This window comes from Camelus dromedarius, chromosome 2, assembly GCF_036321535.1.
Source record: "Camelus dromedarius isolate mCamDro1 chromosome 2, mCamDro1.pat, whole genome shotgun sequence".
In the NCBI taxonomy this organism is placed as follows: Eukaryota; Metazoa; Chordata; class Mammalia; order Artiodactyla; family Camelidae; genus Camelus; species Camelus dromedarius.
Genome location: NC_087437.1, coordinates 62,555,576 through 62,571,828, shown reverse-complemented (window position 1 = coordinate 62,571,828; position 16,253 = coordinate 62,555,576). Strand labels below are relative to the sequence as shown.

At 48.7% G+C, this 16,253-nt stretch overlaps 1 protein-coding gene across 1 annotated transcript in view; it reads right to left on the bottom strand.

The window, feature by feature from the left end:
• ITGB5 (integrin subunit beta 5) overlaps window positions 1-16,253 on the bottom strand; it is a 104,897-nt gene that overhangs the window by 52,274 nt on the left and 36,370 nt on the right. Inside the window, exon 5 of the mRNA XM_064494484.1 lies at window positions 14,314-14,482. Coding sequence (XP_064350554.1) covers window positions 14,314-14,482 — 169 coding nt within the window. The remainder of the gene's footprint in view (window positions 1-14,313; window positions 14,483-16,253) is intronic.

Genomic DNA, 16,253 nt, shown 5'->3' with positions numbered 1-16,253 from the left:
GTGAATTTTTTGCCACTACCAGTTACCTGTGTACCTTTGACCAAATTATTTAATACCTCAAAGTTTTTTCTTGTTAGGAAGACAGGCATAATACTACTTAACGTTTACTGATCACCTCCACTACTCCATTACATCTTCACAGTCCTTGTGAAGGAGGTAACATATTGCCATCTTGGAGATGTGGACACTGGTGTTTAGGGGCATTAAGTTACTAGACAATAGGTACTGAATTAGTAAGGACCAGAGAAGTCAGATTCAGATGATCCACCTCTCTTACCCACAAAGCTAAACTACCCCATCACACAGGGAGAGGGGAGGGTGTGTAACAACTGGGATAATTCATGAAAGTACATGGCAGGTTCTCAGTGATGACGGCTGGATCCAAGAGAAAAGGTTGTTGAATTGCAAGACTGCACCTGAGACAGAAGCAGCTCCACAAAGGAGAAGTGGCACGGTGTTGTAGTAATAATGCTGCCTTCTCTGAAGTGGACTCTTCTTATGTAAGTGAAGTTAATAAACATGGCCCAGAGGCCGGGCTGCAGAGAATGACAAGCTTATTCGTTACCCAGGCTTTTGGGCTTGGAGATTTTATAAAGAGTGACTCCACAGAGAATTTACACTAGAAATAATTTTCCCACTATGTGTCTGGACTATCCTGAAGGCTTAAGTTTGTATCCCACATTTGGGGCAGAGAGCAGTAGTGGGAAAGCGGATTCTTTTTTTCTTTTTTTTTTTTTTAGGAATAACTACAAAACAGAGTATGGCATGGGGGCCAGCATATGAGAGCTTTAGAACAGACAAGGCTGAGTTCAAGTCTTTGCTTTGTTTTGTGAGACCCTAAGTCAGTCACTTCACCTGTCTCAGCCTCAGTTTCTTCATCTGTCAACAGAGATAATCCTACTTCGCAGGGTTGATGCTGGTTTAATGAGTATTTAGCACGTAAGGGGAACTAAAACAAGGATCTACAGTTACTACTCAAATACTAGTAATACCTTTTGCATTTCTTTTCTTCTCCTTTTGTTGTTTGATGTCTGAGGCTCCACAGTTGTTACAGGGACTATGAAGAACTCCATACCAAAAAGTTTAAAAGCATTGTATTAACTAGAACCACAGTGAGCTTCTACTGCACACCTAACAGAATGACTAAAAATTAAAAAGACTGACCACATCAAAAGCTGATGGAGATGTGGAGAAAATGCAACGAGCATACACTGCCCATAGGAATGTAAAATGATACGTGCACTTTGGAAAACAGTTTGGCAATTTCTTAAAAAGTTAAAACACTGACCATGTGACCCAGCCATCCCACTCCTAGGGGTTGACCCATGAGAAATAAAAGCATCCATTCACACAAAGACTTGAACACATTTATAGCAGCTCTATTTGTAACAGGCAGAAACTACCAAATATCCATCAACAGGTGGATAGATAAACTGTGGTGTATCCATACAATGGGATACTACTTGGTAACAAAAGGAATGAATGGAGACACTCAACAGCACAGATGAAGCTCAAAACTATTGTGCTGAGTAAAATTAACCAGGCTCAAGAGTATACACTGGATTTTTAAAATTTTAACGAATTCAGACTAATACATAGTAACATGACAGAAAGCAAATTAGTGGCTATTGGGGTAAAGGGGCAGGAGGCGCAGGGGGGAATACTCTTTGGGAGGAGAAGGGTCTATGTTCATCATCTTGATTGTGATGAAGATACAACTCATGGGTGTGTATATATATGGGTGTGTATACATATGTCAAAGTTTGTCAAACTGTACGCTTTCAGTATGTGTAGTTTATTGTACATTGATTATATCTCAATAAAGCTTTTTTTTTTTTTAAGAAGTCTTGGTTTGCTCAAAGAGTCATTTAAATACAGTTAATAAGTTGACTAGACTGAATATCAGGACTGTGCTGGGAATACCACGTATGCATATTCCTTTGTTTTTTGTGGTACCCACACAGCAGCTGGGAGTGGGGGCCCCACGTCTTCCCTTGGCTTGTCTTTGTGACCTTGGGCAAGTTACTTAATCTTTCCCAGTCCCAGCTTCTCAGCTGTAAGATGGAGATAATAAGAGTACCTAGAATAGGGCTGTTGAGAGGATTAAACAAAATTATATACACGGAGCACCCAGCTCAGTACCTGCATAGAGTAAACAGTCAAGGACGGATAGTGGCTGTCCTCGGTATTTCGATGGAGATGAAAACCTGTGACTTAAATTTGTAATCCAGAGACATACAATCTTATTTTTGGATTGTAGGGTTATGGGTGATGTTTATCTCCTTTCTGCTTATTGCATTTCCTACATTTTTAGATTGAATATATTCTCTTTTTATACAAAATTATTTTACGAGGAAAAAAAAAAACCCAGAAATTTGTTTAACTAAACTTTTCTCCAAGTCTCTGGGTAAAGACAAGATTTTTAAAAGCCAGTCTCATCAAACATGATGGCGGTCAGCCCTCAGATGAAAATGTCAGGAGTGGGCGGACGGAAACGCACTGGACTCAGGAGCCAGAAATCCGGCGTCTGGCCAAGATGGGAGTTCACTTGCCTTCTCTTTATTTGCTGGTCGAATCTGCATCAAATCCACCACAGCATCTGTTTCAGCCTTCCAACTTCCAGTTCCCACGTGCACTCAGGAGGCAGCCCGCAGACACAGGTAACAGGACTTGTCTCCATCTATTCTAGTCACTCAGTGCCCCAGCTCCACAGCCCTAGGATGCCTTTCTGTCATAAACAAGTGGGACGTCCTCCTGGCCTGTCCTCTGTCTCACCGCCCCAAAGGAAGGCGTGTTCTCCCTCCCCAAGGAAATGCAGCCCCCAAATCCCACCCTCTCGGAGAATCTGTTCTATAAACCAGTGTCCCCTCTGTTTCTGTTCCTTGTGCCTGAAAATATGCTTATGACTTATGATAAATAGCCCTGCTTGGGACCCAGCATCTCTTATCACATGTCTCAAACACTAGCAGACTGGTCCTCAATCCCACATAAACAACCTCTCCACACACCCCACTCTCTCTCCCAGGCGGTTCTCAGTCACCATCTCCCTCCCTCACACGCACAGTTGTTCTCTGTCCTGCCTGCACTTGAGGGTCCTCGAGGGAGCTTTGAGGATGCTGATGCCCAGTAGTTCTCATGTGACCTGCAGCCTGGCCACCGAGGTTTGTAAAGCTCCCAGGTGACTCTACTGTACAGCCAAGGTTGACAGCCTCACGCCAACCCCACAGCCATCCTCTGGTCTTGCTCTCTGGCCTCTTTGTTGCTGATCAGGGCCTTCCTCTAGCCCTCCTGCCCTTGGCTTCCTAGACACTGCACCATCAACTCCCCCCTCCTCTCTGGCTGCTCAGATTCCACCTCCTCTCCTGTCGTTGGATGAGGTCAAAGGTGACATTCTCCCCCTGTGGAGATTTACCCAAGTTCCCTGCATCTGCTTGGACAACTCACAACTACCTCCCCTACCTGATCTGTCTCCTGAGCTTTGGTCCCAGGTCCCGACCAAAAGCCAGATGTGTCTGCCATCACCCCGAAACTCAACTTCTCCAAAGCTGATACACCATCTTCCCCTCCAGATTTCCCCATTTCTTACAATGGGACCATTAAATGCCTTGTCTGGAAACCTTGGAATTATATTTTTTTCATCTTACTTCCCTGGTCCCCCAGTAGCACCCATCCAGTCCCAAAATACCAGTTGTCTCTTACAGTCCATTCCCAGGACCTGTGTTGAGCCAGAGCCTCCGAGCAATGTTACACATTAACCTCCCCTTCCTAAGCCCTCTCCAGGTGAGCAGGGCACCCCTCTCCCGGCCACGGCCTGCCTTCTGCCACCCCAGGGTGCTGTGTTCTGTGACGTTTACTCCAGCTGTTCCAGGTGAGCCACATACGTGAACAGGTGACCACGCTACGTGAAGAGCAGCCATCCAGAGACTCTGGACATACGTGTCAGGAGCAATGGGGAAGGGAGCTGTCACCAAGCCCAAAAGCTCTGACTCTGTCCAGGTCCCAGGAGGCAAGCCTTCTGGTTTTTGTGGGGACTGACCACTCCAATCAGGGCTGGGGCTGGGGATGACTTTGTCGGGGTGGGAGCTCGGTGGAGAACTTACCAAAGCTGCTCTTCTCTCAGAAAGCAGCAGAGATCTGAAGCTGAAAGAAGAGAGGAGGGGGGCAGTGCCCAGAGTAACCAGAGCTCTGCACCTGGCACATACTCGGCTCTCTGTGAGGAACGAGCGAGTAGAGACACGAACAAAATCAGGGCTGGGTACCAAGAAACCTCCCTCACAACGTCTCATCTTCAATCACATCACTCCCAACTCCACCGACTGTTTAATATGCTTTGGAATCTAACAAGCATCTTCTTTTAATCTTACAACTATGGGAAGCATTAAGGGGCTAGCTTAAGTGAACACATTTAATTAAATCACCTGCCATGTGCTGAGATCTGAGGACACTAATGGGAACGGCAGGGAGGGTGGCAGCAGGGCCAGGGGTCGTCTGACAAGTGGCAGGAGGGCGGAGGAGGGGAGAGAGGCAGGGGCGGTCAGTGGGATGGTTACTGGAGGACCTGGGCAGCCAGGCCTGGAAGTCAGTTCGGGAGACCTGGGACTTGGAAATGGCAAATAAAGAGTAGTAGTCCAAGAAAAGGGGAAGCGGAATGGAGATGGAAGACCAGATTCCACAGCCTTTGAGAAAATAATTAAAAACTGGCTTTTCCTAAGAGTGAAGACAGATGTGCTGACTTGTTCGCCTCCAATGTCTGGCCCCAGATAGCCTGGGGCTGGGGGAGAAACAGGAGTCACGGAGTAAGGATATTGTTTCTCTGTTTAAGGACATGAGCCTCCAGCCTGTGGGGCAATTTGGTTTCTGGGGTTGGGTGGAGTCACACCCCGGGGCTACCAGGTCTGACAAAAGAGGAAGGTCACTCAAAGGACCAAAACCAGCTTCCACCCTTCCCAACCACCTCCAGAGTGCCCCTGGGTCCCCTTGAACAGCTGTCCCACCCCACCTGGACTTTTATGTACTTGGTAAGGTGGCTCCATAGGGAAGCCATTGGGAGCCAGGGAGAGCTTTTCTAGGCGCCAGCTCCAAGCAAGGTGAGCCTGGCACACAAAACGAGCGTGGATGGTAGAGTTCACGGTCATGGTGGCCAAATACAAATCCAGCTTAGAGGGTGCACTGCTGAGAAGAGAAGACAGATGAGAAGGGGCCACTACAGAATAAAAGCACCAATAGATTACTGGACAGAAAAGATGACTGGGAGGAAATACATAGCACCTGGACTTTGGAAGGAACCCCAGAGGCTGGCTTATCCAAGCTCCATCCAGTGCAGGGATCTTTCATCTGGCACCCCCACAATGTGGGCTTGGGACCCCCACACAGACTCCCTGCCACACCTGACAGCCTGCTCACTGCTGAGCAGAGATCCTTGTTAGAAAATTCTTCCTTGTGTTGAACTCAAACCTGCTTCCTTGTGGCTACCAAGAACATGCCCTGGAACAGCCAGAGGCGTCCACTCTCCTTTCAGTAATGATGTCTGAGGTCAGGTAACACGCTTCTGCCTGCGGTGCTGCTCCTCCTGGTTAACCTTTAACCACTCTGAGGGGATGTGGTTTTCACACTTGGCACCATCCACTCACCTGTCTCTGCTCTCTTGCTAACACTGTCTGTCTTAAACACGGCCCAGGAGGAAGATGCATTCCCTGAACGTGGTCTGGCTGCAGAGGACGGCGGGGCTGGGACTGCGGCCTGCAGGCCCTGGAGTGCAGTCCTGTTTGGCAGCTGAATCTCCCAACAGGCTTGTGTTAAGCCTCTGGGTCCCCACATCCATTTCACAGTGACTGGGTTACACACAGGGGCCAAGGCAGAGCATCACAAGGGTGAGAGGGAGGCTCAGGGATGCCCTATGAGAGGGGGCAGGAAGGGCCTGGAACACAGCGTCCTAGGAATCTGAGAAAAGCCGACGTCCCACCCAGCTGCCTTAGAGAACACGGGTGGGGGCCTGCCTGAATGCGGGCTGGCCCGTTCACCTTGGCTTCCCCGTTTGGAGGCAAGGCTCACAATACTCTCTCTGGTAAAAAGTGTTCAAACACAGGGGAGGCCTAGACAAGATGTTCTCCAAAGAGCAGTTTCACTGAAGACAGAAACACTAGCTTTAGATGACATGATTTTCTGACCTTGACGTCAGTCTAAGTAAGATCGACGGTCCCCCAAATACCTGGGTCCTCTAGCTGGGTGTCGACACAGTCCACGGGCCTTCGTTGTCACTGAAGAATCACCAGCCACATGCCCCCTCACTGCAGAAAAGGATGTACTGTCTGAAAAAGTGTCTCCCCAGCACTTTCTGCGAGAGCTGAACACCAGAACCCATGGCTCCGAGGCGCCCTGATTTATGAATGACAAGGCAGGTACGGAGTTCCCATCTCACAGACAGAGAAGCCGAGGGCAAAGACAAGCATGCTCACTCAAAGGGCCGGGATCCAGCAGCACACTGACTGAGCGACGGTACCCGTCGTCCCCCTAGAGAACCCGAAGGCTGCCAGAGCCATGTCATAACTGTGTCTGATAAACAGGAAACTCTTAGCTCCAGAGAACAGCACAGCTGCCTCCCCCAGGACTGATTCAGTTCTGGCTCTACTACTGGCAAACTGGGTCACGTGGGAAACTGAAATGGTCCTTAGACCAGGACTTTGCCTGCTTTGGAAGCACATTCCTCCCACTTCTCTGCTCCTGTGTGGCCACAAAAGATGGCAGGCACTTTAATGTCAAGGTTAAAAACTCTATCTTTGGAGCCAGGAGACGGGTACAGTTCCATCTTTGGCTCTGTCATTTTTAGGTGTAAGACCTTCAGGGAGTGACTCAACCTTTCTAGACTTATTTCCTGATCAAAAGAGGACAGTAAAGCCACCTTCAAAGGATTAAGTAAAATAAGCCCAGTGAAGTGCTTGGCATAGAGCCTAGCTCTCACAGAGCGTTCAGCCAACAGCGATCAATAACATCAGTGGCCGCAGAGCCTCAGGGCAGACGTGGGGAGGCAGAGACCAAGGTGACCCCTCGAAGAGGAAGCACGCTGGGATTCAACCATGGGTCCTACAGGGCCAGACCTTTCACAGAGTTTGCGCGCTCCCGCTGGTACCTTACATTGCTGTGCAGGCATCTGCCGTCCGACGGCAGTGCTGCTTAGGACAGGAGCTGGGGCTCAGTCATCTGTGCATCCCACAGCAGCTAATGAGGCATCCTACACACAGCAGGTGCCCAACAAACTCCCCAAAATCCTAACTAAAATACCCTGCACACTGACCTTTCAGGCAAGCACAGAGAGGAAACAGTTCGGGGAAGGAAATGAGGAAGGAAAGGGGGCTGGCCTGACCAGCCAAGGGGCAGACCCTACCGTGGACCTGAGCTTGGGGACCGAGGAGTCTCAGTTCCAAAAAAGGCACATAAGGAAAAACAAGGTGGGATGTTCTCTCTGTGATGTGCTTCGCCATCATGCTGACATTCAAGCCTATTTCTGTAACTCTGTAACAATATACACGTTCTCATTAGTAGTTTATTGATTATGCTTCCATCCGGGCTTTGCAATGAAAGATCTTTTTAAAAAAAAACTGTCTATGGTTCAACGTAAGGAAAGCAAAAATACTGTATTTCTCCCCTTGGGGGAAAAGAAGTCTTGGCCTGTGACTCAGGATTTAGACGTTCATCTGGAGCCCAAGCCCCAGCAACGTGCGGCGGAACACGTCCGGTGCAGACTCCATGGAGAGGCCAGTCCGAACTGAAGAAAAACGTTTGTAGTACATGAGGCTCAACCAAATGAGTTTTCTACTTTTATAGGAGAAACAATCAACAGTCAAATACCAAACTTAATTGATAGTCATAATTTCACATGGTTCCATCTAACGTTTACAAACAGGTTGTTCTATTTGTCTTCTAGCGGATCAACAAGCTCAAATCAAATCCCTGAGGATGGGGACTTTTTCTTATCTTTCCTTAATTTTCTCCATCATACCTGTCACTGAGCCCTAACCAGGCATGCTGTAAACATTCCCACATTGGAAAGTATTGCCAAGTAATAGTCCTTCTGTTTCCACTGTAGTGGACATGTGAAGCACTGTGAACGACGTGGAACCTGGTATAGCGGAAGGGTGGTGGAGCCAGGCAGACCCTGGGGTCCTGAACTTCAGAAGCATAAAGGAATCAGCGAGAACAAAGCATCTGTTTGGTCACCAAATGTTCAAGGAGAGTATGTTGTGTGCAGGCAGTGAGCTCGGTGCTGGGGATACATGGTTGTGACGAAGCAAACAGACGTGGTTCCCTGCCTTCGAGGAGCTTCCTGTCTCAAAGGGGAGGCAGACATCGCTCAAGGAGTAGCTCAAATAAAAATAAAATGTAACTGGTGTTGATGTGACCAAGGGCCTGCTGCACAGGACTCTGACCTCTTTGGGAAGATCAATAAAGGAAGGCTTCCCTGACACACAGACAAGCAAGCAGAGGTCCAAAACATAAGCAGGCAGAGATTAAACATCAAAAAGAAAACCATGCTCAGGGGAGAAGGAGGGATGCATGGGCAGTGAAAATGCTCTGTATGTTGCCATAGGGAGACATGTCATTAGGTATCTGTCCAAACCCATGCAAAGTGCACCACCAAGAATGAACCCAAAGTCAACTATGGACTTTGCCTGATAATGCTGTGTCAACAGTGGTTCATCGATTATGACAAATGCTCCATCCTGGTGAGGGATGTTGGTAGTGGGGGAGGCTGTGTATGGGGGAGGGGCACATGGGAACTCTGGTGTATTTTATGTTAAACAATTTTATTTTTTAAGAGCAGTTCTACAGCCACAGTAAAGTCTATTAATTGAAAAAAAAAGAAAAAGAAAAAGAAATGCAGGAATACAGGGGAGGAGTATTCCAAGCAGAGGAAACAGCGTGTGCAAAGGGCCTCACATGAGTCAGAGTAACAGATTCAAGGTCACTGTGGCTGAAATGCAGAGGCCAGGGTGGAGGCTGGGACGCCCAAGAATAAATCCTTCTCATTCCTCTTTGCCAAGTGGGCATTTAAAGCAAAAAGGAGGCCATAACTTGAACTAACATTCTTGCCAGGTATGGAAATCCAGCCTCAGTCATCGCAGGGGCCTCCTAACCTTCCCAGCATCAGCCTTCCCTGCTATCATCAGCCAAGGGCGCCAGGGTGTGCAGACACCTTCCAAGCAGGGGACGGAGGTTTACATTAGAGGATGAAAAGCCACAAATTCTCACTCGTACCCTGTTGACAATTCTGAGTTGTGACTCCGTCTGTGCCCACCCTCGTGTGGAACAGGCAGCTGTGAGCAGGGCAGTGAAGCCTATGTACAGCACAGTCCACGGGCAGAAGGCCAACCAGGGAAATGCCACTCCAGGGGCCAAAACAGCTGAGTGATTCACAAGCACACATTAAACCACAACCAACTGTGAAATAGAAAGCCCAGGAGAACATTTACCACCTTCGACAAAAACACTGAGCAGGCCTGGGTGGGGGGGCCTGCGTACCTGCCACACAGCCCCCAGCTCCATGGGCCGCAGGGACATCTGACACTTTCACAGGCTTCAGAGACAGTGAACCAGAGGAAGGGCAAGCAGGTGAGGTGTGTGAAGTGCAGAAACCGTGGTGCGTTCGGCCAGTAGAAATAGTTCACACTGGCCAAGACAGATCACCCGGACTGCGTGCGCACAGGACTCATGGGGGCGCCCCATCGCGGGACATAAAGGCGTCAGGGCGGCTGCCTTCCTTGAGGAAAGAAAAGCAATTTCCTGTATTTTTCAACCCATGCTTGGAAAAATGACAAGTCTGAGGTCTAAAAGAAATCCGGCAACAAGTGGAAAGAAGCCAGATCAACTTCGAAGGAGGCTGGGCAGAGTGAGAACCTCTAAGAGCTGAGCCTGCCTCCAGGGACCAGGAACTCTCCACCCGCTACTGGTATCTGGGCAGCCCCTGCCCAGCCTGAAGCTCAAGCCTGAACCACGAGAGACAAAAAGCAAAGTCAAAGGCTCTGGGCACAGGGGCACAGGGCTGGGACAAGCTCTTTGTGAAATGGAGCAGCCTGGAGAGCCTCCCCTCCATCCCCAGAGAGGTCAGCGGGAGGTCAGAAGAGGCACAGCTTGAATCAGGACAACAGGGCTCTAAATCGAGTTCCCCCACTCTGCACGGTACCAGGTGATACACAGGGCTTGGACTTTAGAATCAGCTGGACCTGGTTCAAATCCTGGCTCCAACCCTAACCAACAGTAAGTATAATGCACCCTGTAAACTGGGGACAAGCACCACGAATACGCTGAAGGACTGTCATGAGAATCAGAGACAATGGATACAAGACATCTGGAGCACGGATGACTGTCAAGCACGGCGGTCATCATTCTGCTTCCAGAGGCCCGCAGAATCCGTATTCCTGCAGAACGTCTTGCTGGAGGAAGCTGTCCCTCCAGCCCCTCCGGGGCTGTGGTCTCCATTTCAGATTAGGATGCTCTCACCAGCAGAGGAATAAAGGACCCAATCTTTATGCCAAGACTTTTTACTTCATTTGCTTTGAGACTTACTCATCCACCTATTTCTGAGAGGACATACCACGCTTTAAAAATTTAGTAAACAGTGCAAAATTAGGTAATCAAGATTAAAACAGAAAGTCTGTCTGAGGGATACAGAGGATAAATGTTGGGGTGCTAGAAGCTGATGCCAAAAGGGAAACAGGCTGGGGGAAAGAGATCTGACTTTCTGTCCAACGGGAGAAAGGACCAGTAGAATCTGTGCGGCCAGGAGGTACCCAGCCAGGCTCAACTTTGCAGGGAACTCCTTTAACCTGAGAGCCAGCAAAGTGGTGACTGGCCACTTGGAACAGAGTTCCTGGCCCATTCCACCCTCTGTCTCCCCAGGCCACAGGCGCTCCCTGTTTTGGAGGAGACCAGCCACGGGTCCAGTCTGAACTACTCATCACACTCCTGCCTACACAATTCCAGAGTAAACAACTTAAAGTTAACCTCTAGAAAATCTCAGGAGAGCGATAAAAGTGGTAAGGGGAGAAACTGTCACTCTGACCATGAAAAAGTATGAACAGCTTTAAAAATAGGTTTCTAGGTAAAGGTAAAAAGTTAAGGGCAGGCATCCCCTCATTCCAGCCCAGCCCAGCGCAGCACTGGGAAAACGGCCGCAATGAGGACAGGGGAGTTCATTCCTTAGCTGTGGACACCGCTCGGTGGCCTCTCCTAACAATGGGGTTTTCTAAGGGGAAAGATGGCAGCTCAAACCTTCCACTCGTAGGGCTCTATTTATCCTCAATAGAGTCCTAAATAGAAACAAACAGTTTCCTTCTCTTCACACACACACACACACACACACACACACACACACACACACACACACAAAACAAAAATCAAAACAAACAACAGCTTCCCAAGAAGCGTTAAGTCCACCACAGGAGTGGGATTTAAGGCCAGTCACGTGCACATGCCAGTCCCCCAAGCCCCTCAAGTCCGGAACTAGCAGTCCACCCCAGGGACACCAGAGTGAGAGTGAAGTCAGAACAAAGGGCCCCCTGTGGCTGTGAGATAGGCCTGTTCCGAGCTCCGAGCTCTGTCTCCAGGGCCTGGGGTCAGAGGAAGCCCAGAGGGCATGGGGCTGCCCAGCCAGCTCCAGCCTGCAGGAGCCGCCTCTCCCACCGCAGATTACATGTCTGCTGGCTCTGTCACATTCAGTTTGCAGGATTAAGAGGAAGGGCCTTTAATCCAGCCAAATCAGGAGGAGGCAGAAAATTCAGTCAACAGAGAAAGGCATGCTTAGGGCTTTGAAGAAATCTTTAAAAATCTAATTATCAGGGAAATCTAATTAATATTAAAAATCTAAATATCATGGAAACAAACAAGAGCTGGGATGTGCTTCAAATAATGGGGGATAAAGTGGTTAGGAACGCAAATAAAACAAGATTGGCTACAAACTGGTAACTGTTCAAGATGGACCCTGGGTACACGGGGTTTTATTTCACTGTTCTCCCTACTGTGATATGTTGGAAATATTCCAACACAAATTTTAAAAATCACACATCTTTATTGTGGAAATTTAAGTAAATATAATAAAAAACAGAAGAAAATAAAAACCACACATAATCCTATCACCAGAGACAACTGCTGTTAACACTTCCATGTATTTATTTCCAATCTTTTCCATATTTTTTCTTTTGTTTGCAAAATAGAATCGTATGTCTATACTGTTTTATCACTTGCTTTCCGTTCCTCTCTTCATTTATCTTCAGTATTTTTCAAGTCCTCAAATACTCTTTAAGGGGACAACTGCTACAGTCTTTCATCCATAGGCAACTGTAACCTATTCCCAATATTTGGCTACTATAAATAAGGCTGTGGTGAACCAGGAAGAGGATATTTGTTACAAATAGGTGGTTTCAAGTGAGGAAGAAATTGCCTGCTATGTACCCAAACACAGACTGACAGCACAAAGGAACAGCAATGGCGAAGAGAAAAGCTGGGGTCTCAAAGACTGCTGAATTCCAAGCCATTAGTAACTTCCTGGGGACCAAAAGATTAAAACTGAAACCTGCTCTGAAGTGCCTCCTGGCCAACAGTAATCCACAACTGGGTGCAGGCATGGGGGTTAAGAAATTTGCCAGCATCTCCTCTGAAATGCTCAAGTCTTGAAATACTGAGTTTACCAAGGGAAGGGTATTTTCATGGGTCTGGGCTGGCCCAGGAAGGTTCTGTGGGCAAAAGAGTGAATCAAATGGCTTCTCACAGACCGTGGTGCCTCAAACATCCCATCTTGACTCATTTAATTCAACAGAATTAACTTAACTGGACATTGTGTAGGCCTGTCACTGGGCTCTGTCCTCCAAGCCTTAAAGATGATTTCCTTCCCACAAAAGAAAATCCACAAAATTCCCGAGACAGGAGATGAGAGAGCACCGACGTCCTCCCTGACTATGTGTTCCTGCCAAGAAGCGGATTTGGCGGAATGTCTGGGAAGACAACACCTCATACAATCAGTCTGAATGCCAGTCAAAAATGCAATTTTATTTTCTGAAACAAATCCATTTTGGGAAGCACCCAAAAGATTCAGAGCTGAACACATCCTAGCTGTGTCCCACCTGGCTTTCTTGGGCTGCTACGAAGTGTCAGGGGCCCCTGAATCAAACCATTTGACTCCAGCCAGCGGCTGGGCAGGGGCCGCTCTGTAGCCATCCTGGGTAGGGGGCCACTGTGAGACCTTCCTCCTCCCGGGAGGCCCCAAAGACACAGGGACGGGCAGGATGACACTGGGACCAAGAAGAGGACTGCAGGAGGCTGTGATGTTTTCCTCATAATTTTCTTTCCCCTTACCCGCCTCTGTCTACCATTCTGGTGTTTTATTTCAAACAGGACAATCGTGGCTCTCATTCTGTGGAGGACAGAGGGGAAGAGGGGAAGAGGGGAAGTGGATCTGTGACACACTAAGTATAGGCTCTCTGAGGTCAAACATGCAGCCTCTCCTAACAGTTCTAACCTCCTTACCCCGCCCTCCCCCGATATGAGTCCCAACCACCGCCCTGGTGCCGAGCCCACCTAGATTTTCAAGAAAGCAAGCACCACCAATGACGCATCGCCTATGATGACCACTGTGGGAAAAATTTTTAAAGTATGTGTTGGGATAGTAAATTCAAGAGTGATATTTATTTTTATCTTTTGTTGTTATTGGGTTGTTTTGACAGAAGAAAATTATTTTAAGAATAAGTTATTACCAACATTCCATTTACATATTTCGCTGAGATTGGAACCTCTCAAAGCATGAGTTCATTTCTGACCTAAGTCTGTGTCCTCCCTCTGGATTCATACATCACAGAGAAGCAGGATAAAAACAAACAGAAATGCAAACAAAGATGACGTGCGATTCTCTTTCAGCTGGAGTCCCCATAAGAGCAATCTTTAACATTTACCAAAATTGAGCCATAAAGCTCTATAAGATTCTATGCATATGGCTTGACCTTTCCTTTTTTCCCTCGAAAAGAAGCAAAAAAGCCAAATGTAGAAACACAGAACAGCTGTCTTCTGGCAAAGACAACAACCCATTGTACACAGCCACACCCCGACACAGACACACACCAGCTCTGAGCCATCCCTGCACTCCGGCTGGTTTGACTGTTGTAAATTTCCCCAAGGGTCCACTGAGCTCACCCTCTGATGTAAGAGTGGACAGGAGCCACAGGCTGGGGTGGCTCAGAATCTGCCGTCTCCTGTAGGCTGTGCCAATACCCGCATTGACGCCTCTTCTGTGACCTGCCATGCAGGGACAGGGCCAGAGGGGAAGGTTACCTTGCAGACAGCCGCCTGGAGCACCGCATCAAAGCCGCCCTCCGGGGCGTCGCGGTTCCGGGACACCCTCTGTTTCCGAACTTCCTCATTGAAACTGTCGACTCTGTCTGTGAGAGGCAGCAGATGGCGGAACCCAAAGGAGGGGACACAGTTGGGGAATAACTTGTAACTAGAGAGAAAGAGAAGAAGAGTCACTTTTCCATCACTGTCTCTAAATCTTTAACAACCAAGTACCCTGTGCATTTACTGAATGCCCTGAGCGACACAAACGAGTATCTACTCAACACCTATCATATGCCCCTGGGACAAGGACAGTGGGGACAACAGAGGACAGTGGGGACAACAGAGAACAGTCCCTACTCTCCAAATACAAGCCTTAAACTGTAGGCAAGACGGCATATACCGGGTTGTAAGTAAATGCAATGGACAAACGGGTCAAAGGAAGTAGAGATAACAGTGGGCTGCTGTAGTCAGAGGAAGACGTCGTGGAGGAGCCCTGAGGTGGGCCTTGGAAGAGGCAGGGGACTGGTGTCCAGGCACCGCAGCCTAGGCAGCGCCGAGGGAAGGCTCTTTCGGGCTGAGGAAGGCGGGAGATGCTGAGAGAGGGCAGTGTGAGCAGAGTGACTCTGGGAATCCAGCTTCCTACATCAATTCTGCTGCTGCACATGACAGAGGATCACAGAACCCCTCAGGTCAACCCACTCAGAGCCCACAGGACGTGCTGGCACATGGACACACGCTGAATGCAACTGGAATGAAAGAAAATGTTCTTTCTGCTTCTTCACTCATTTTATCAACATTGGAATGACAAACCATCAGCTCTCCTAGATGCAAAGAAAAATTGTTTACATACAAACCATCTTCAAATGGAAAACTCTACCTGGGAATTTGGAAAAAGGGAAGTACTGCGTCTCTAGTGGAGGTTGATGCCATGTCTTTCTCCTGAAATATTGGGTGCTCTCATCTTTAGCCTGCAGTAGAGACCCCAAGTGGCGCCATTCCTGGAGGAGGTTAGATCCTAGCCACAGTTCTAGATTTGGTTGGATATACAGCCAGTGAAGTCGGAAGAGGGGCCTGGCATTGTTTCACAGATGGGTTCACTAAGTAAAAGGGGAGTAAAAACAGAGACAGGGAAGAGCGTCCTGGCCAGAGCACATGCAAAGGCCCTGTGGCAGAAGGAGCACCAAGAGCCCCAGGGCAGAAGCAGGCCAGTGAGACTGCAGTGCAGGGAGTAAGGGCAAAGATGGGCTGTGGGAAGGCTGGGGAGGCCAGCGGGACCAGACTGTGCAGGTCTGTGGCCATGTTAAAGAAGCCTCTCTTTCTGAACAAAAGATGAAAAACAAACACTAACAGAGAGGCATAAGGGGAAGACTTCATAATCCAACTCAGGCTGTGTGCGTGGGAAGGGAAACACGCTTAGCAACTGCTAGGGGCTCCCGCCTACCTGCCCAAGAGAGTGGCCAGGGCAGGACTGAAAGGTTCCCCTACTCCATGAAAGAAGCAACCTCAGGCTTCCTAAGAGGCCATCTCATCCCCCGTCAGGGCCTCTAGTACCTGTTTCATCAGTCACTCTCAACAAGCCAGCCTGGCCAGTCAGCCCCACTGCCATCATGGCCACAGTGCCCTCCAGACAGGGAGCAGCAGCCAGAGGCTGTCCCCGCTTGCCTTTCCTTTGCTTCGCTCCCTATTCCTTCTCCCCATACCTTCTCTGCCCCTTGTGCCCGGACAGCTCAGACTCTTCCATAACCTGTGCCACCCAAACTGTCCGTCCCTGTCTCACTTCGCCACAAAGAGAGCAGGAACTGAGCTGAGGTCCCAGCCTAGCTGTCCGACAGAGGGGTGGCCCAGGAGGAAAGAAATAGACACACATGCTCACTCCCCTGGCTCTCCCTCCACAACTTCACCCTCCATGCAGGTCCCGTCCATGGTGGAGGACCTCA